The sequence below is a fragment of the Salvia miltiorrhiza genome, chromosome 2 (assembly GCF_028751815.1).
Source record: "Salvia miltiorrhiza cultivar Shanhuang (shh) chromosome 2, IMPLAD_Smil_shh, whole genome shotgun sequence".
NCBI classification, from domain to species: Eukaryota; Viridiplantae; Streptophyta; class Magnoliopsida; order Lamiales; family Lamiaceae; genus Salvia; species Salvia miltiorrhiza.
In genome coordinates this window covers 3981632-4003893 of record NC_080388.1, presented here as the reverse complement: position 1 = coordinate 4003893, position 22262 = coordinate 3981632, and the positions used below count along the sequence as shown (strand labels likewise).

The 22262-nt window shown below is 34.9% G+C and overlaps 1 protein-coding gene and 2 long non-coding RNA genes across 3 annotated transcripts; 1 reads left to right on the top strand and 2 right to left on the bottom strand.

The window, feature by feature from the left end:
• Positions 1-9607: 9607 nt before the first annotated feature.
• On the top strand, positions 9608-10426 carry LOC131012775 (uncharacterized). The gene is made up of 2 exons (XR_009097431.1): positions 9608-10008; positions 10251-10426. It is a non-coding gene; the product is annotated as an uncharacterized LOC131012775 (long non-coding RNA).
• A 6481-nt stretch (positions 10427-16907) lies between these two features.
• LOC131012774 (uncharacterized) lies at positions 16908-18924 on the bottom strand. The gene is made up of 4 exons (XR_009097430.1): positions 18829-18924; positions 18300-18350; positions 17778-17848; positions 16908-17114 (listed from the first exon to the last, which is right to left on the bottom strand). It is a non-coding gene; the product is annotated as an uncharacterized LOC131012774 (long non-coding RNA).
• Positions 18925-19214: 290 nt separating this feature from the next.
• On the bottom strand, positions 19215-20981 carry LOC131007858 (uncharacterized). The gene is made up of 7 exons (XM_057934772.1): positions 20734-20981; positions 20358-20500; positions 20225-20272; positions 20086-20138; positions 19763-19847; positions 19470-19676; positions 19215-19322 (listed from the first exon to the last, which is right to left on the bottom strand). Exons 2-7 carry the CDS (start codon positions 20403-20405, stop codon positions 19215-19217), a joined length of 549 nt encoding a protein of 182 aa, XP_057790755.1. The 5' UTR covers positions 20406-20500; positions 20734-20981.
• Positions 20982-22262: the final 1281 nt, after the last annotated feature.

Genomic DNA, 22262 nt, shown 5'->3' with positions numbered 1-22262 from the left:
TGCTTCGTATATCAAAGTCCTTTTGAAAATATATTCCTTAATCTAATGATGAACTGATAAATTTTGTTAAGTAGCCCATTTTTTATTATAATTAAGGGTTAAATGCATGTAATATCATGAACTTAAGCCGAAATCCAAATTTAGCACGACTTTTAAAAGTTCCAATTAATATGGATACCTTTGCTCCGTGTTCAATTTTAGCACCGATTTATTTTCCGGCATAACCACGTGGCAATGACGTGAACCACGTGGCAATGATGTGTATTCCAAGTGACACGTCATAATCTGTAACTTACGAACCTCCAATTTTAATGTGTAACTTACTTCGTATTCAATTTAAATATTTAACTTTACTCCTTGTTCAATTTTAGCATTGAATAGAGAGAGAGAGAGAGAGAGAGAGAGAGACGAGCATGGTTGGAGAAGAAGAGACGCGGCGGTTTAGCTTCGTCAGTCGGCGCTTGGGACGACGCACGGCGAGGCCGACGCTCTTCCATCCGGCGTCGCCTTCATTTTCCTTTCTCTTTCCCTCTTCGCTCCCCTTTCTCAGACACACAATCAGGGCTAAAAGGGCGCGAGCCCCATTTTTTTCGATCCAGACCAGGTGAGGTCGCCGTCGCTGCCGCTGAAGGCCCAGTGAACGGAAGCACACAATTAAGGGGGAGCGGGAAAAAGGGATCGAGCCCTAGCTTCTCCGCCTGAAAGCGCGGGTGACCGCACGCCGCCGCGCCTTCGTTGGCCAGAGATCGCCGCACCGCTGATCTCCGTCCTCTGCTTTCGTTCGGCGAGCGACAGACACGCTGGCCACCGCCGCCGCCTGGTGGAGATTGGGGTTTTTGTCTTTTTGGGGTTGCCGAAAATTGCCAGCCACTCCCACCGGAAACTGGAAAATTGAAAGAGATGGTGGACTGATTTCTAGAAATTTTTGATCGGAGGTGGGGACTTTTTGTGGAAGATAAACAAGGTTTTTGGTGGGCTGTGGAGATTAGGAACTGAAACGCGGTGAACGCCGATTTTGCGAAGGAAGCTAACCGGAGAAGATGAGGGGCGGCGGGAGAGAGAGAAAGCTTGGCGAGCAAAACGCAGCGTTTTGCTCGCCGGCCGGAAGCTTATGCCGGCAAGCCACGTAGGATTGAAGCGTGTGCCGGCAAGCCACGTCAAAAAGGGGTGCTAAAATTGAACACGGAGCAAAGGTAGCCATATTAATTGGAACTTTTAAAGGTCGTGCTAAATTTGGATTTCGGCTTAAGTTCATGATATTACATGCATTTAACCCTATAATTAAACATATATAATTGTATGGCATTTTCTTACATGCATGTTAGTTAAATTAGTTAGTGGAGATGAAGTTCTTAACTCGTAATCGAGATTTGTTTAGCTCATGTTGTAACTGTAAATAAATGAATCCATGCATGCAGAATAATGATTGATTTGATAATTAACCTTTTCACTTGATTTGTGGATAACTTATAAGCATTTCTCACTAGAGTTTACTTGAGAGAGAAATTAAATTGGTAGTAAGAAGAGTAATTACATGATTTTGCAGCATCTAATTAAGCAAGACAGGCTCGCCTGGTTCTGCAGGTTGAGAGACACTTTACGAGGAAGTGAAAGAACCACACTTTACCAGCGATTTCCTCCACACCACTTTACTTGCGATGTCAATGTGTGAAGCTAGGGTTTCAGAGAGAACATTTAAGAGGGATTTAAGAACGATGAAGAGAAACAAAAGAAAATGAAACGACGGCGTTCTAATTTACATGTATTTTAGTCTTTTTCTTTTTTCTTTTCAATCCACGTAGACACGCCATATAGGAACTCCGACTATCCACGAGGAAAATATTTTTTTGGTAGGTTGGGTATCGCGTTTTGGTATTATCGTTAGGTTAGGTTGGAACATTTTTTAGAATCCGCTAAAACGATGGGACATAAACATTTACCCTTATAATTAACTCCATATTTATATATATATGTACATATGTATATATGTATATAAAGCTCTCCATATATAGGATATTAAATTAATTAAGATAAAATAAGTAAGTCTGAGAACTTTTCATGTTTTTCAGGAAACAAATATAGCCCTACTTGCTTCTAAGTGCAAATTAAATTAACTGATCTACTATACCCCCAATCTATTTCTTTAGTATTATTATAAATTTTTTAAACTTTAATAACATTTTATATTTTGTACTCCCTTATTAACCATCAACCCTTTACTCTTTACCCCTTTTCGATTTTTCCCTTTCCCTTATTACAAACAAATATAGAGAGAAACAAAGAGGCGAGGGCTTGAGTGATAACAAAAATAAAAAACTTCTCTTTTGATACGCCCGGCCCATCTCTAGCTTGGCCCTATTATGCTCCAGCCCATTAGCAGGGCCGGCCCTTGCATAGGCCCAAAGGGGCAAGGGCCTAGGCCCCCTAAATTTAGGGGAGCCCAAAATAAATACAAGTCCACTAATATTAATCCTATTAAAAAATTTAGATTATTTTTCTAATATTTTTATTGCATATAGAATATTGTTGATTATAATGTGGTTATTATCCCCTCAAAAAAAGACTATACTGGTTATTGTAACTTTAGTAGAAAGAAGTTTTTTAAAATTAAAATCAATAAAATTATAGTATATATATATATTTGCATTCTACTATATCTCAGAAAAGGTTAAATGTATTAGCAATTTTATACTTTAAACATTGGGTATTCTTGAAGAGGTTATTGATAATTTTGTTCCCAAAATATTAAAAATCTACTTTATTTCTATAATTATTTGATCATTAATTTGTGATTTATTGCACTTTATAATAATGTTAGTTATATATGGAACTATCTCAAATTTGCTATAAAATTATGAAGCTTCATTTTCTAGGGGGATTTTTTTTTTCCTTTCGCCTAGGGCCCCAAGAGAGTTTAAAATTATTGAAGGCCATTATCGTAGGGCAATTTCCAAAAATAGGCCACTATTTTACGGACTTGCAAAAATAGGCCAATTATTTTAGTTTTTGGCATTTTTAGGCCACATTTGAGCTCAATTCAGCATTTATAGGCCACTTTTTGGGGTCAAAATGTGGCCCAAAATAGCTTGATTGGGTACACATGTGGCCTAAAAATACCAAAAACTTTAATAATTGGCTTATTTTTGCAAGTCCGAAAAATAGTGGCCTACTTTTGCAAATCGCCCTAAGATAATGGCGTGAAATAATTTTAAACTCGGCCCCAAGAATGTCAGGGCCGGCCCTGCCCATTAGCTCATTAGACTTTCATCATTAGATATAAATAATGTAATCTCTAAGCTTATTATTAAATTGAGGTTTATTGTAAAAACCCTTGAGAGCACAAAACGCAGACTAAGGGCACGAAAAACTTATGGATTATGGAATGAATATTTTGGTTGATGCTTTTCAAATCTCTCTCTTCGATCTCTTGATTTCTGGAGTTTGAGCTACTCGCATTGCTCCACCATTGATACGGATCGTATCATCTTTCTTCTTGAATCTCTCTGTCGTTCAATCTCATTCATCGTACCCCCAAATATAAAATCCTAGATCCACCGCTACTTACCTAACAACACTATATATAAATTATTGAAATGCAAAAGCCATCACATCCATATATAATTGCATAAATATTTAAAGAGTTTAGTAATGTAGAACAGTCATATTACATTGAAGGACTGTATACACAGAATCATAGTGAACAGTCTCGAAAGTAGTATAACCGCAGGCTAGCCGGAACTTCCCGGTGCCGCCCACCACCGCCACCTCCGTCACCCGCTCAAACTGCGCATAAGCACCTTGTATTTCCAATGTGCTGCCTTTATACTTGCCATTGGTAAACACAATCGACATTAGCATGAGAAAATCGGCCCCATCTAGGCAGGGGCGGAGCCAGAGGGGGGGCAGTGGGGTGACTGGACCCCCTTAGGATTTTTCAAAATTTTTAGGGATATTTTTGTCATTTCACATATATTAATTAAAAATATAAAAATATTGTTTCTTTTCAAATTTTTAACATGAAATAATATAACACTCAATCTCTAGCCTTTGAAAATTTTCTTATTCTTATTTCTTTCCTCTCTAAATTGTTTGTGGTGTTAATCTGCCTATTTTCAGTTCTTTTCTAATACTCATTTCCTCTAGAACAAGCTCTACAATGCTTATTCGTGTATTCACTTCATATTCACTTCATAGCTAATATTCAATTTGAACTTGAATAATAATAATGTAATACTCTTAAATACTAAAATAAAATATACTAGAACTTAACAGAGCTGGTCTTACAATTGTTAACCTACCCATTCGTGATTTCAGCCAAATAATAATTTTTACATATGTATATTATTAGTTTTTTCTAGTACTATATTCTTTATTTTTAATTTTCAGTGTTTACACGGAATTAGGTTCTATTTTTCTGCCAATTATGAGTTCTCTCTTGGAATATATTTATAAATGTTACCATACTAATGAAGCTATTATAGAGAGGTTCTAGAACATGAAAAATAGGAAAGAAATGTTATGTTTATTTTATTTTTTTGACTTGTTATGTAACTTAAATGACATTCTAATTGTGTTAATGGTTATTATTTTATTTTTTATTTTTTTAATTATTAATTTTATCGGGAAAAAAAAATTGGATCCCCCTGTGCTGAAAGTCTAGCTCCGCCCCTGCATCTAGGGCCGAGGTGACGATTAAACGCTGGCCCCTTCCGATGGGGGCCGAGCCTTCCCCAACTTCTTTGGTTATCACGTCGTCCATGACGAACATGGCTCCGAACTTGGTGAAGTTTAGGGGCCCGGTCGACAGGCCCGGTATCGCGATCGTGGTGAGGTTTGGGCCGCTGAGATAGTCTTTGAAGTAGACTGTCATTTCGGTCTCTTTGTGATGCCTCAACTTTGCCCTAGAATGTGTAAGAATAGCAAGTAATAGAAGTAAAGATAATGTGATTTTGATGGATGCCATAACTTGAAACTTTTAGATAATTGAAGATTATTTTGAGTTTTGTGTGATTTGGTTATAAGTTTTTCAAGACTTATTTATACAGGGTTTGAACAAAGTGAGCATGTGAGAGACTTGCCAACTAATAGTGGCATATTGATTAGTTGTGAGTAGCTATATAAAATTATGAATAAATTAAGAATAATATTATCGTCATTGGCATCTCAAGGCTTGATGTTATTTAATTTCAAATTAATTATATTTTAACAGCTAATCTACTGCCGAATGGGACAACAAACAATTTTCTAAAGGAAACAATTGTAGCACGTCAAAAAGGACTATTATCAATCACTATTTAAAAAAAAATAACTGTAATATAACCTGTCTAATTTCCGCAGGAAATCACTCCAGGTTGTGATTTATATTAGAGATGTTTACTTGGGACTCTAGATTAAGTGCTCGTTTGGTTCAAGTAGAGGAATGAAAAAAGAATGAAATCAAATAAAGGAGAGGAATGGTAACAATAACCATTACTTTTATTGAGTGTTTGGTTTAACAATGGAAAGGAAACATTAGTAAGGGATTCCCTTCCTTTTGTTTCCCCTCTATTTTGAGGGGTAACAAATTGGGTGATTGGGTTACCCTCAAGTAAGGGTAATGATTATCTCATTACCCAAACCAAACAACAAGTAATGGATTCAATTACTTGATTCCCTTTCCAACCTCTAAAAACATCCAACCAAACGTGGGCTAAGAAGATAAATTTAATACTTCCGTCCATAAAAGAATTTCTTACTTTTCCTTGTTGAGATGTCCAAAAAAAGAAACTTTCTACCTATTTTTATACTATATCCCACCAAGCGGAAGCTGGTGGGCCTGTGACGCCCGGGGATGAAGTGCAGAGTGATCGTCGGTGCAAAAGAGTCACAGACAAGGAGTGGCTCCGATTAAGACTTCCAAGCGAAGGGGCGCAAGGATGAACCGAAACATACCCGAACGAGAAGCATTCCGAGAATATGTTGGAATGGGATGACATATTCGAGGAGAGCGTAAATGATTTGATAGATGCTACTCATATAAACAAGATGCATCCTTTTTTTGGGGGCTCATGTAGAAAAAACTCCAAGATTAAGCGTGCTTGGCTCAATTTCAGGATGAGTGACCCCCTGTGAAGTTTCTTGGGAAGCGTGTGAGTGAGGACAAAACATGTTAGAAAAAGACTCGCGTTGGTCTTTGGGGACAACCATCAAATCTGGAGTCGGGCTGTTACAATATTAATAACTAATATTTTAATAATTCACATAATAATAAAAATGAATGTGTGAAAAAGCTAAAATAGGCTAAAAGAAACAAGCTATTACATAAAATAACAATTAACATGAATTAGAAATATCTAGTTAAATTATATTAATAACTAATATTTTAATAATTCATATAATAATAGAAATTGAATGTGTGAAAAGCTAAAAGAAACAAGCTATAGAGAACTAAACATAAAAGGTAAATTACAAGTATATTTGTAAAGAATTCTACAGTCAAACTCAAATTTTAATGTTTTATGAGTCCAATACAAAAAATTACCCTACAAAAGAAATTTAAATCAAACTTACCTATTAGATAGAGAAAAATGAACAAATTAAATATCAAATAACAACAATGTTACATCATATAATACTATGAGAATTTTGTTGTAAAAAAATCAAAATGAATTTCATATTAATAATAAATAAAGAAATACAACATATATATATATATATATAGGGGCGCGCTCCAGTGAGACCCCCTATTTTTCGTGTAACATGAGTACAATGAATAAGACATATAATACTAATGAACAAAACGTATATCTAATGAACAAGTTGTATATACTAATGAAAAATAAAATTTAAAAAATTCGTAATGAATAAGACATATATACTGATGAACAGGGCCGTATATACTGATGAACAATGCAGTATATACTGATTAATAACAAAATTTAAAATATTTTGCTCCCTCCAAGATTCGAACCCTGCGAAAAAAAATCACCCTCCAGATACAATATCAACCATAAGATTGATAAAATAAACGCACCAGATCGTGCCCTAGATCTCACTAAAATTAGGGGGTCTCATTGGAGCGGCGGTTATTCAATAAACCACCCTTATCTTAAAATTACGAACCAGCAAAAATGCATGAATTTTATGTATAACACGCATGAATAAACTGTATAAAGGCATGAATTGCGAAAAATAATTTTTTGCTACTTTTGGGATTCGAACTCAGGACCATGAATTTATCCAACAAGGTGATGAATCAACCGTAGATCTTGATGATCTAAGGGCTGAAAATGGTTCCTAATTTATATTTTAAGAAGCGTTCTTATTTTAGCCTTCCCCTATATATATATATATATATATATATATATATATATATATATAGTGGAAGGATCAAGTGTAAACTCTATCTTACGGTGAAAACTGTTAGATCCTATGAACAAACACATAAAATACGTGAACAAGAGATAGTCAAGTTGTGAACAATTGTAATATATAAAATACATGAACAAAAAGCATTGAATCTTGTATACACGTGAACATTTAATTATTCACGTATTTTATGTGTTTGTTCATAGGATCTAGTTTTCACCGTAAGATAGAGTTTACACTTGAATCAAACCCTATATATATATATATATATATATATATATATATATATAGGGAGAGGTTCAAGAAAGAACCATAAATAAAAGAAGACCGGAGAACCATTTTCAGCCATTCGATCATCAAGATCTACGGTGGATGCATCATCTTGTTGGATGAATGCAGATCCTGAGTTCGAATTGTCACAGCCCGACCTAAGCTAGTGAATAGTTAAGTCGGGAAAAAGAAAAATGAAAACAAAATAAGAAAAATGAAAAAGAAAATAGATCTCAATAAAAATCACTTACCTGCTTAAACAATAATTTACCAAAATGTTTGGTAATCATAAACAATCTTTTCTAAAACTCAAAAGCAGACAACTCGCAATACATAACGACAAGTTGTCTAAGTATCGAGTGACATAATTCTGTAAGCTATTAGTTTGAAATCTTTGCAACACATCAATAAAGTAAAACGCACTAAGCGTTGCAGCGGAGTAACTTAAGTGGATTACATGTATGAAGACATGAAATCCTGAGCCTAATTTAGTACTTATGTTTCAAAGCTTCGCTCTGCCGACATCCATCTGCATCACAGCTTAACCTGCACATTTAGAAAACATATGCAGGGCTGAGTACTAAAAAGGTACTCAATGGTCACATGCCGAAATAACTTTAAAGCTTGCTCTTAGAGCTATATATTGAACTTGCCATCTCAAACATCACACAGGAGTTTTATTTAAATAACCTGCGCACGCCAAAACTGTAAAACTTCTATATATATATATATATATATATATATCATAACATCATATACGTCTGCAGACATACTTCTTTGTACTCTACCATATCTGCAATGATAACTGTGTGCCGAGAAGGTGGCCACCTTCTACGGTCACTGACCGGCCGATACGCTAAACCGGCTCACAGTCCTAGACCGGCCGATATGCTAAACCAACTCACGGACCTAGACCGGCCGATACGCTAAACCGGCTCACGGTCCTAGGCCGGCCGATATGCTAGATCGGCTCACGGTCCCTTGTGTACACTAATCCTGTCTAACATCTGGATAGAACAGGATCCGAATTCGATTAACTTCTGGCGCCAGATAGGTATCATACAAGCTCATAAAATAATTTGGCAAGTCAATAACTTTAATATAACTTAATTCATGTAATCATCATGAAATAGTGTGCACTTCAGATTTTGAGTTTAGAAAGCCCACCTGATCGTGGTCTGACGACACAAGTAACTCTGAACTAATGCTTTACTTCTTTTCCCTTGTATTTGACCTTCAGTATAAATACTGACTAATAAATAATGAGAACATGATATGGACTGATTTATAAAGAATGCTTATGTTGGTTTTATGGTAATAGTTCTACTGAAAATTTTGATATAAAGACTAGCTGCTACTTGACAAACTTATCAAAATACCAACAAGGAATTAAACTGTGATATCATAACTCTGTCATTAGTCATAACTCTACTTGCACTAATTAATAAATAACTATGAATTTAGAAATAATATAAACCTCTTTTTCTCTTCTTTAAAGACTTGATTCTGGAATACTTTAATGTGCAACTATTAGGCTCACATTGAAATGATTTAAGCTTAGTTAAATAAATTAAAGACTCAAGTATATAAATTAAATCCATTGTCTAATTAACCATCGAAGCTAAGAATTAAAACTAACCCAACTCAATTGAATAAATGAAGAGCCCAATTAATAAGTTGAGTCCATAATTAACTTACTATTCTGGTCCAATATCAATCTTATACTCCCTCCGTCCACGAAATGAGTACCCATTTGTGGACGGCACGGGTTTTAAAAAATGTATGGAGTGTAGTGTGAATAGTTTAAGAGTCCCACTTTTTGAGTGTATTAATTAAAGAGATGTGTGGGGTACACTTGCCAAAAAGGGAAATGGATACTCATTTCGTGGACGGACGAAAAAGGAAATATGGGTACTCATTTCGTGGACGGAGGACGGAGGGAGTATAAACCAAGTCATCCGAAATAGGGCCCAAAAATAAATAGGCTTAAGAATTTACTTAGCCTAATTAAATTAACCCCTCTTATAACATAAATCTATATAAAATAAAAACTAGTCTTCTTCTTAAAATAGAGGAAATCAGATTCCTCCTTCTCTCCTCAGACGTGGTCTTTCTCTCTCTGTTCACTCGCCCGCGTCTGTCACTCTCCCTCTCTCTCACGCTTGGCGACGTCGCCGGTCATCGCCGCCTCCGGCGCGGCGAGGCCGGCGCCTCCCTCTCCCCTTCTTCTTCCTTTCCTTCCTTTTCCCTTAATTCTCAAATCAAAAACCAACCTAGGTTTTTTTTTAATCTCCCCCATCATTTTTACTCCTCTGGAGAATCCCGGCGAATAACGTCGCCGCCGCCCCAGCTCGTCGGATTTCCGCTCCTCCGTCGTTCTTCCTGCCTCAGGTAAGTCCCCTATCTCTCTTCTTCTCTCTATATCCTCCCTCTCAGTCTCTCTCACTCTGCCCCTCTCGATCTTTCTTTCTCTGCCCTGTTCGCGGCTGCCGCCGTGAGCCGTGGCTGCGTAGCAGCGCCGGGGGTGGCCGCCGCCTCTGCTTTCCCTTTCTTTCTCTATCTCTTCTCTTTTTCTCTATTTTCTGGTTTTAATACGTTAAATTAAATAAATCTCTAACTATGTTCTATATCAGGAATTGGTCGGCATCGTCGACTCCGGTGTGGCAGCTTCGTCTACTGCCCAAGATTCTACCTTTTCTTCCTTCGTTTTTATTTATCTGGTTTCTTGTTCAATTACTGAAAATTGGGATTGTTGATGATAAAGCATACTGCTTATGCTTAACTTGTATAACTATATCATTTTTCTATTGTTCGTGGCTGTTAGATCTATACTCAATGAATGGATTATTGAATAAAAGAAACACTACCTTCTTTGCTGTGAACTGATGTGGTTTATTGCTGTGGATGATTTGTGTTTGGATGAGGCGTCTGCTTTGCTTTTGCTGTGTAGAATTTGCAGAATGAGAAAAGAAATGGAATTTCAGTGGCTTCTCAGTCATATACTGGACTGAGTCGGTTAGCAAAGGAGCTGCGTCAAAAGTTGAAGGCTACGTGTTGGATTGATACCTAATCAAGATTAAAAATTCCAACGATCTAATTTAGAGTTAATAAACAATCAACTAATCATATACATAAGTTGGGCTCGACTACTCCAGCCCAAAATAACTATTGGGCTTTCTACTCTTACACAACTTTTAGCCCATTTATCCATAATTGTTGGGCTTTTTGCATAAAATCCTATCAACCTTAAAATCATGAAATACTTGGGCTTCTATGATTTAAAAAAAAATCTCGATATAATCTGCTCGTTAAATAACTAAGTTCAGGTTTTGCATAAAAATTGAGACTTCTCTTTCTTCTTTAAAATCATAGAAAACAATATTAATAATATATATACTGTGGTGAAAATGCTGGGTGTTACACGAATCCTGAAGGGAGCATTTTTTTAAAAAAAATTTAGTGCATTAATTTTAACAGCGAATGCATTAATTTTTACAGTGGATGCATTAGATTTGATGGTTCTCCCGTTCTCACAAATAATGTAGTTCTCTCTAGAACTACACCCTATATATATATATATACTATTTTTTTGAAAAATTCTAGTGGGGCCTCCACTGGACCCCCTAGCTCCGTCACTAATCTCAAGGTCAAGTTGACCTCGAGCGAGAATTTCAACCATTAGTCATGAATGTTCATAACTCATAAAGAAATGAAAGTTTATGTATCTCAAAGAAGGATTTTGAACCTTGATATATATAGAAAGCTCATTAAGCTAGGTTCAATAAAATTTAAAAAGCAATCACATCATCACTTGAATAAATATAAATAATACACTTTAATCTTATAACTCAAACTCAAGATACAAAATATGTTTGATTTGTAAGATTTCTTTGGTTTTATAACTTTTCAAGCATGTGGAACTGCCTAGATTCTCTAGCATCGTCTATGTATAGCATGAATAGTTTTTTGTTTAAAATATGGCCATTTGTTTAAATTAATTTGTTTTTTTTTTTAATCTTCGTTGTTTATTCTAAAGTACAAATTAAATTAACTAGATTCTAACGGCTAATCTACGACTGTCGGAAGAGGACAGCAGACAATTTTATAAAGGAAAAAGTTGTAGCACATCAAAATGGACTACTAATTATAGCAATCACCATTTTAATTTAAAAATTAATTGAAATATAATAACACGATTTACTAATTTAGTCGATGTTATTTTAGTTACATACAACATATATTCGAATTGTTATGTTTTATTAATTAATTTAGTGGAGCTGCAGAAGTTCTCAACTCATGATGGACATTTGTTTTAAACATAATTATTCTTTTAGCTCGTGTTGTAACTGCATGAAATTAATATAAATGAATTCATGCATATATGCAGAATAATGATTGATTTAATAATTAACCTTCTTAATTACTTGATTTTTTTTTTTTTTTCTAATTTAGCGTTTCTCTAGAGTTGACTTGAGAGAGAAATTAAATTGGTAGGAAGAAGATTAATTACATGTCCTTCAATACTATAATGAACTCGTTAGATATATATATCTGTAGCTTTCCTTTAATTAGGATATTAAATTAATTAAGATAAAAACATATATCGATCTTGACCATATAAGTGTGAGAATTTTTCATGTTTTTCAGGAAATAATATATAGCCCTACCTGCTTCTAAGTGCAAATTAAATTGATTTGATGCTACTCAACAACTATCTACTATAGGAAATGGACTATATATAGTCACTTTTAATGAAAATTGCTTTGAGTTTATTTTCGTAACACAAAATACATTCTTACATAGGCGGAATTAATTAACTAGCATGGGGCGATGGGGGTATAGCCAGTGACGTAGCTAGAGGGGGGCAGTGGGGGCACTGGGCCCACTGAAAATTTTAAAAATATTAGGAGTATTTTAGTAATTTTATATTTAATATTAAATAAATCATGGGCGGATCTTAGTTGGGGCTGCATTATGTATTAATATATTTAACTTAATATTTATGTAGCTCAGCTCATAGCCCAGTCCAATTTTCAGAGAAAGATAAAAAAAAATTCAAAATAATAATAAAAAATTAATTTATTCTTGTAGAAGATAGATTAATTTTTTTAAAAACATAGAGAGATAGTTTTTTATATGCTTTCAATATATTTGTTATTGAATCAATAAAAAGAGAACAAATATTGATTATAATTAGTGATCAAACTATAATTCTAAGTCCATTAAGATTATACTTGAACATAAAGATAAACTGTACGGACTGTTCGAAAAATTTGGCTCGGGGGCTACCGCCCCCCAACCCCCGGGCATACCTTCAAGTTCAGCCTCCCCTATCGGCAAATCTAGATCCGCCCCTGAAATAAATACATAAATATTAGTATTTTTTTTTAGTAATAATTCCAATTTCTCTCTACTCAATCGTATATGAGATACGCTATCGAATGATTGTCTAATATTTTACATCAGAAATGATGAATTTGTAAATATGTACTAATGAAACGATTATGTAGCGATTTCAAAACATGAAAATTAAATAGAAGAGAAATTTTATGATGGTAGAATATTTATTTTTATTTTTGTAATATTATGATGCAACTAATGTAGCATTATGATTTTATTGAAATTGCTATATATTCGGAGTCTTTTAGGAGTATAATATTATGATTATTACTTTCTTCGTCTCAGCTAAGTTGATCAACTTATTTTTGACAAAAAATTTAAGAACTTAGTATTTTAAGTGTCTTTGGTAATAAAGTGAATAAGTGATTAATTTTATTTTTTTTTTGCTTTTATATATTTATTCCATATAAGAAAATTGATCATCTTAATTGAGACGGTCAATAAAAAATATTTACGAAGTTAGTTGGAACCAAGAGAGTATTTGCCCCCCTCCCCCCCCCCCCCTCCGACTGAAAAGTCTGGCTACGTCACTGGGTATAGCTATATCCTAATTTTTTCTACCCCCGATTTGTTTTTATAGTATTATTATATAGAGAAATATTAACCAGTGATAATGATCAAATGTGGTGAGAAATAAAACTTAAGTTAGAACATGAGATATTCAAAATCATATGGTTGCTTTTACTTGGAGGGACGAAAATTTCACCATATATTAACTTTGACGGCTATTCGTGCATTACACTCAACTTATTCGTTATTCTCATTTTTTTCACGAATAATAGTTATTCATACTGTATCATTTCTCTCTATACATATAAAATGGTTCAAATAATAACACTTACTTATTATGAAGACGGGAAATCTTGTTCAACCTTTTGATTACGAAGATCTATAGTGAATGCATCACTTTCATGTTCGTGACAAATCAAATTAATTAGCTTTTAACAGCTAACCTATTGCCGGAAAGGGACAATTACAATCAATTTTGTAGCACGTCAAAAAGGACTATTAGTATAACTTACCGTATAACTACTCTTTTTGTTTTTTAAAAAAAAGAGTATCAATAATGGTTCCCCATTTTCCCCCTTAGTGACTCGAATAATATTTCCTAATTTAGTTGGTGTTATTTTAGTTGGAATGAGATTTAAGGGGTGTATTTGATTAAGAATTTTTAAGATTTTAGTGTTTGAAAATTTGTGTGTACATCATCGCGTTCAACTATATTATACATCTATTATTTAATACTCTCTCCGTCCACTAATTCGTGATCCATTTTGTCATTTTCGTTCATCCACCAATTCTAAACCCATTCTATTTTTAGTAACATTTTCACTCCTAATAAGGTGAGAGCCTCGTTCCACTCTCAATATATTACACCAATTTCGTAAAACTTGTGCCATTAGCAAATGGGTCAAGAAATAATGGACGGAGGGAGTAATAGTTTTTTATAAAGGAAAATATTTACTTTAAATTTTTTTTATCACCACGTCAACCTTCCCGAAGCCACCATTTCATGTGATGAGTTAGCATGATTGAAATTTTTACTCGGGCTATAAACTGAACAATAGGTTCTATTGTTATGAGTAAATTCAAACTAAAAAGTGACTATGGGGTCAAAGCTTGGACTATTTTTTTAATAATAACCCTTAAAATATATATAGACTACAATTTTGGTAGAATTGCATATAATTTCAATTACAACCAAGTTGAGCTCGAAGGAGAATTTTATTATTGGTGAGAAATAAAGAATCTAGTAATGTAGCAGAGTGATACTCCCTCCGTCTCATAAAAACATGAACATTAATTGTAAGTGGCACGGATTTTAAGAAATGTTAGATAAAAGTATATTGTGAGTGGAAAAGGGGTCCCACTTTATGAAAAGTAGAGATGAAAAGTAAAGGGATTGTGGTGGGGTAGTGTACTAAAATAGAAATATTCATGTTTTTGTGAGACACCCCAAAATGGCAAAATGTTCATATTTTTGTGAGACGGAGGGAGCATTAGATTGGATGAGTGAATAACCGCGCACCGGATCATAGGAAAGAGTCTCGAAAGTGGCGTAACCGCGGGCTAGCCGGAATTTCCCCATGCCGCCCACCACCGCCACCTCCGACACCCGCTCAAACTGCATATAAGAACCTTGTATTTCCACTGTGCTACCTTTATACTTGCCATTGATAAACACAATCGACATTAGCAAGAGAAAATCGGACCCATCGAGGGCCGATGTAACGGACAAGGCCCAGCCCCTTGCAGTCAGGGCCGTGCCTTCCCCAAATTCTTCAGTAATCGGGTCATCCGTGACGAACATGCCCCCGAACTTGGAAAAGTTTGGAGGCCTGGTCGACGGGCCCGAGATCTCAATCACGGTCGTGTTGCGATAATGTGAGTTTGATGGATGCCATAACCTTTTAATTTGACAACTTAAATTGAAACTAATGTTTGATTTGTAGCATTTTAAACCTTATTTATAGCGTAGAGGGTAAAACAAAATGAGCATGTGATGTAAACATGCCAACTAAAAGATGATTTTCATTGGCTGCAGCAGCTATATGTGTATCATATTAAAGAATAATCTATACACACATACATAGGGAAGAGATAATATAATATAAATTCTTTAACTTCTTGTAATACCATAGATTCCTTTAATAGTGTACATTATTGAACACGAAAATAAATATATAAATTTAAAAGTGCATAAATACATTAATTCAAAAATATACATGTTAACTATATAGAGAGAGGTAGAGAGAAATATTAAGAATGATAAATGTTGTGAGAATGGAACCGATAACAAATTATCAGTAAAATCTACAGATAAATTAATGTAACGTACGAATATAGTCATTTTCAATTGGGTTCGAATCTCTGAGGGGGTGAGAATTTCACCACATTAACTGGATACAGCTATTTGTGTGTTATATTGATTTATTCATATATTTTATTAATTTATTATTTATTCTCATTTCTCACGAAATTAAAATAGCTAGCTCACTATAAGGTAATAAGGATGAAAAAATTGTGAACTTCTTTTTCGTATAAAATGTGCGGGGGGGGGGGGGGGGAATGAGGCATTTAAAGGCATAAATTTTTATTATCCCTCATTTTTCCATGATAAATTTATTCATCAAAGTAAACGCACCCTGAAATAAAAATTGTTCAGCAAGATAGTTACTACTAGAAAAACGCTCATAGATAACGGATTATCCGTTATCTATGAGCAAAAAAACCGTTGTGTATAGTGGTGTTATCTATTATAGGTGTCATACACAACGGTTTAAAAACTGTTATCTATGAAGGGAAAAGATAACAGTATAAACATACATATATCACGGTTATGAAACCGTTATCTATATTGATTATACATAACGGTTTTTTACTGTTATGTATTATAATTTATCCGTTATGTATTCTATAATATATATTTTTTTTTCATATTATAGTTAACAGTTTTTATACTTTTTATAACGGTTTAAACCGTTATCTTTTTCTTACAAAGATAACGGTTTTTTACTGTTATGTATTATAATTTATCCGTTATGTATTCTATAATATTTTTTTTTTTCATATTATAGTTAACAGTTTTTATACTTTTTATAACGGTTTAAACCGTTATCTTTTTCTCACAAAGATAACGATTTTCCACTGTTATGTATTAGAATTTATCCGTTATGTATTATGTAATATTTTTTTTTCCATATTATAGTTAACAGTTTTTTATACTTTTTATAACGGTTTAAACCGTTATCTATGTAAGACATAGATAACGGTTTTTTGTACCTTTTATAACGATTTTAACCATTATCTTTAATATTTAATATTTTTTTCTCAATTTTTATGTTATTTATATCAAGAAATAAATAAATAACTTTAAAACAACAAAATGATAAAATCAACAATAACAATATTATATATTATCCAAAATATTCGTACATTATCATCCGAATGAACCAAGTATCAAGTATCTAAGATCATTACATATTTCGATTCACTTCCTGGCTTATCCACTCCGACAAAGTCCTCATCGACCTCTCAAAGGCTTCCTTCGCGCTCATCTCCATCTTGATCTTCCTCCCTTTTTGAAAGTAACATCCCTTGATAACATACAAACATATACGCCACTTGTCAAATACTCAGTTATATGAAAGGAAAATAGTGTTAAAAAAAGATATTATGCATACACTAGCATTATTGATTGAGAAAATCCCCTTCTGAAGAAATGATAAAAAGGAAAAAGACATTGTTCTTCATGCATATGTACATTCAAGGAATATGATGGAGTTAAACCTCAATATTTTGTTAGTTATCAGCCAGATCTAACTAAACCTTTGGGTCTTTTTTTTTTCTAACAAATTTCCAAAGAGCAAAGGATAGGAAACTTATCCATGTAAAGTTCAAATTCCACATATCTACACAAGATATCAAGATGCCTCAGTTTACAGTATAAATCATAAATATGTTCTGATATGACTATATACAGTTCAGAGCATCGATACGATATCACCTTCTTTCAGTCCACATTAGCAAAGAAATTCTGAGGTGAGTACTTTCCAGCAGAATGCATCAACTTAATCATGAAAAAATCTGAAAGTCTTCTCACATTAATATATATCTATGTGTGTGTGTAATGGACCAATTTACGACAGATATAAAGCGGTAGACAATTTTACGACAGATATGAAGAGGCTCATTGAGATGCTCAGATGGGATAATATATCAACAGCAAGAACGCCTGATATGGAAAGAGCAGAGGCTACCTCGTAGCAATTCCTGAATAAACATCTGCGGGCTTTTCTCCAGCAACCAAGTTAACAGCAGCTGCCCCTGGCTGAATCATTATAATGACAAATTCAGTCCAGGTTGAGCGAAAATAAAGCATAAAGCATCAACATCATTGGAACCATCCCCTCGAAATGTGGGTCGGTATAATATGAAGTACAAAAAAAAGATATATGGAAAAAGAAGTAAGTAATAAGAATAAGAGAGGTTTCATGAGAAAGATGCAGAAAGCATATAAATAATACAAGAGAATACATAAAACAAGTGACATATATGGTGTGTCCTTCATCTGATTATTCTCACAGTGCACAACTGATGAGAATATTCAAATTTTTGAAGCCACGTATTAATATCTAAGCCATCAGCATGCGTACTAGAAATTCAAGATATTCACAAAGTCCACTTTCAAAATGAAACAAGACCCTGAATTCCAAACATGGAAAGCAGTAGCTACACATAAGGAGAGAAGAAAACTGAGAATAATTAAGTAAGAAACCCACCTTATCCCTACCAAGGGCAGCATAATGCTGTAAACCATTGCAAGAACCATCCTAGATAGAACACAAATTGAAAAATATGAGAAGAGCAGTTAAAAATAAAATAGCGATGCTTTAGATAAATTAACAAAGAATGCACTCCGACAAAGTTCATCAAGTACTTCAAGAGAAAACTGACATCAACTTTACATATCAAAGTTAATAACATTGCATATCATACATGAAATCGTCAAATCGACAAGCTGGAAAGCAAATAGATAATGCATAATTGGATGACTTTAGCTCCTAATACTATTAACAGACAAGAAGAAATTCAACTAAAATAGACAAGAAGAAATTTAACTACAATATTGTAAATATTAATCTTGCAGAGAAACAGGTTATATGCTTTAAAATATAGAAGAATCTATAGGCAACATCAGAATATATTATGAAAAAGCACATGCTACATAGGAGATTTATTAATTCAATTTAATAGTTGTAGATATGATCTAATGAGGATTTAGAATATTGCATGTTATGAAAACAGTACTTGGTGGACTGGAATATGAGATATTATTGTCTCGGGAGATGGACTTCTAAGGGCCTCAGCAAGGGTAATGCATGCTGCCAAACATTGAAAAGGATCTTCTGCTTTTAACCACCAACGCTCTCCTTCAAGTGGTCTATCTGCAGAATCAAATATATCGTCCAAATGGTTCTCAGTAAAAGCTAGTCGACAACCATATGTAATATAACTCTCTTACAAAGCCAATAGTTTTCACCTTAAAATCTTCATTCATCAAGAAGTAGAACCACAACCATATGTAATATAACTCAAAGGCCACCACAAACAACCAAAAAGGAAAATTCACCAAGTCAACTAAGAGCATTAAGCTGCCATAACCACTCATATGTTGAGCTGAAAAATTACCTGCATCAATCTCCAAAATTCTCAGCAGAAGTATCAGTGTTCTCATCCTCGTCATCATCCAATTCTCGTATCTTAGCAATCTCAGCCTGCGCACGCTCAAAATTCACCAACCACTGCACCATGAAATGCATAAGCTACGACAAGTCAAAAGTGCAAATACGGCTCTTTTGTCTTGATAATAAAACTATAGATTTCACAAGCAAAGGTGGGATTTTGGCAAAATGATTAGATGACAGTGTATGTAGTCGGATAAAAGCTACCTCATCCGCATCCTCTATAGTGCCATCAGTCGCAATACCCTTGGACTTCGCCCACATATGGGCCCCTTCACCGACCAAGAACCTGAGGAATATAATCTTTCTAATTAAGCAGACAGGTATAAAGAGGAGGATGAGTGAACCTAGTGCCGCTTGAAAGCTTGATACCCACTCCCCGGTCTGAAGATCATAGATATGCACCAGACCATCCTTTAAAAGAGAGTTTGGACAAAATTAGAGACTTAACTGCTGTTGAATTGAATGCCTGAAAAGATTAGTGGTAGCTAAAAAGGTACCTGACCACCAGTTCCAAGATATCGACCAAGAGGTTCAATAGCAAATTGTATTCTCTGATTGGTGCTTTCAGATGATCGATATAGTCTAACCAAATACAGAAGAAAAGTTAGTAACAATTGAATCCTAATGCTTTAACAAGGCCCACACTTCTTCTATAACTATTGCAGAGGAGAAATTAGCATTTGGCAAGCAACTAAGAAAAAATAATTCAAGACTAGTCCAACAGGAGAACTTATGAGATTGATAATGAACATAGCTAGCTTTTTCTGCAGTCAAATGCCCAATTCCCATATGAGGTTTTAGAGAGGAGCAAAAAACCTACTTGTAGACAATATCAACAGTTTTGCGAATATCCCAGCATAGAATATAAGGATCCTGCAAGATATTTGAAAGAACATCCATAAAAGGCCCATCTAATTTTGCATTAGTATGCTGTCAAAAGAGGAGCAGTTGGACTCTACCTTCCGTCCCCCAGAGTACAAATAGTTTCCATCCTTAGAAAACTGAACCTGGCAGATACATACTTCGAATGATTAACCACTTCTAGAAACTCAAGAAAACATGAACCCACAGAAGGCAACTCTACCAACTTACTTGTGTAACCCCACCTTCTTGGCCATGCAACACATACAGCAGTTCCATATTGTCTTATCTGTATATAGCAGTAGTCTGGTTGTAGGAGCCCACAGCCAGCATACCAGAAGAAGTGGGGGAAAAAGCAATAGAAGATATAATACCTGACCATAAGAAGAAAGAAGCTCAGGAAGATTAGATCCCACTAAAAACAAATATATTTAATGCATTAACACCACATAGATACTACTCGATTGAACCCACATAGATCACAACAAATAACTTATCAAATACTTGAGCTTATATAATGATTTAAAAGTTTACAGATTTAGGGTCAATCCAAAGTTGGTGGAATTCATTCCAAAGCCCCATTAATCTAGAAATTAGATAAAATCACCTGATTGGCCTTCTTTGTTTCCTAAAACAGTCGAGTGTTGTTCAAAATCTCTCCCTGGGCGATGAACCTCAAAAATTCTGATAGCTTTATTGTATCCAGCAAATATCCTGATCAGAATAATATAATATCTTCAAATATACAAAATAGCTACATGTGTGAAAAACAGAAGTTCCTGAAAGACATAGGACTATCATAAGGCAAAGACTTAAAACCAAAAAAGACAGAGATCTGGATTCAGGGGCAAAGAAAAAAACAGACATGATCAGAAATTATCAAGCACGCGTCAATAAATCTACATGATAATCTACTTAATCACAAGATACTCTGTAGAAAAAATACCCAAATAACACCAACAAAATACCTCCAGAACTTGAATTGCAGCTGCAACAGCATCAATACATCCACCAGAACCCTAAATTAAACAAGAAATAGTTCAGTAGTGAAATGGAAATACATTGGAATCAACCTCATATTGAGAATGTTTTGAGCAGAGGAAGGGCTTTAGCGGTGTTGCGATCTCCGAGCAAGGGATATCCGGCGGCGTCAAGCCAGGGCGGCGACCGGCGATTTCAGACAGAGAAGCTAGGGCTCTACTTCTTCCCTTCAATTGCGCGCTTCCAGTGAGGGATTAGAGAGGGAAACCGAGACAAAGAGAAAAAGAGGGAAAGAACGGTCAAAATTAGTCGCCAGATTTTACAGAAGCAGCGCCGGAGTTTCAGAGAAGGATACATCAGCGGCGGCGCCTCGGACCGCTGCTGTTCGCGGAAGAGAAAGGGATAAGGGGCCTCAGCGGCGAGGACGGCGGCGCGAACAGCTACACGGCGGCGAGGACGGTGGAGAATGGCGGCGAGGATGGGGGCTGGCGGCGACAGTGAAGCCCGGTTTGAAGGGAGTAAGGCGGTGGAAGAGAGAAAAGGAAGAGGAGAGAACGGTGGGAGAGAGAGGGGGGTTGGCTAGGGTTAGGATTTTAATTTTTTATAATATTATTAAAATTAAAAATAAATATTCATAAAAGTAATACATAACAGTATCAAGGCGCTCATATATAACGGTTAAAACAACCGTTATAAAAAATGCTCATAGATAACGGTTTTGTAATACCGTTATGTATGCAACTAATAGATAACGCAAAAACATAACGCATTTGTTCAAACCGTTATCTATGCATTTAGACAACACTACATAGATAACGGATTTTCGCAAAACCGTTATCTATTCCTAAAAGTGCGCTCATACATAACGGTTTTTAAAAAAAACCGTTATCTATTCACTGTTATGTATGTAAATTTTTGTAGTAGTGTTGAGTGGAGAAAGGGACCCATAATTTATTAAAGTCAATGCAATTAGGCAACAATTTATTAAAGGGACCCACAATTTTGATTACAATATGAATATAAACTTATCCAAAATAGATATGACATAAATTGGTGGACGGACCAAAAAGGCAAATAGGCCAACAATTAGTGGACGGAGGGAGTAATAAGATAATAGTTTTTGTGGACGAGTGGAGGGAGTAATCAACTATAAAA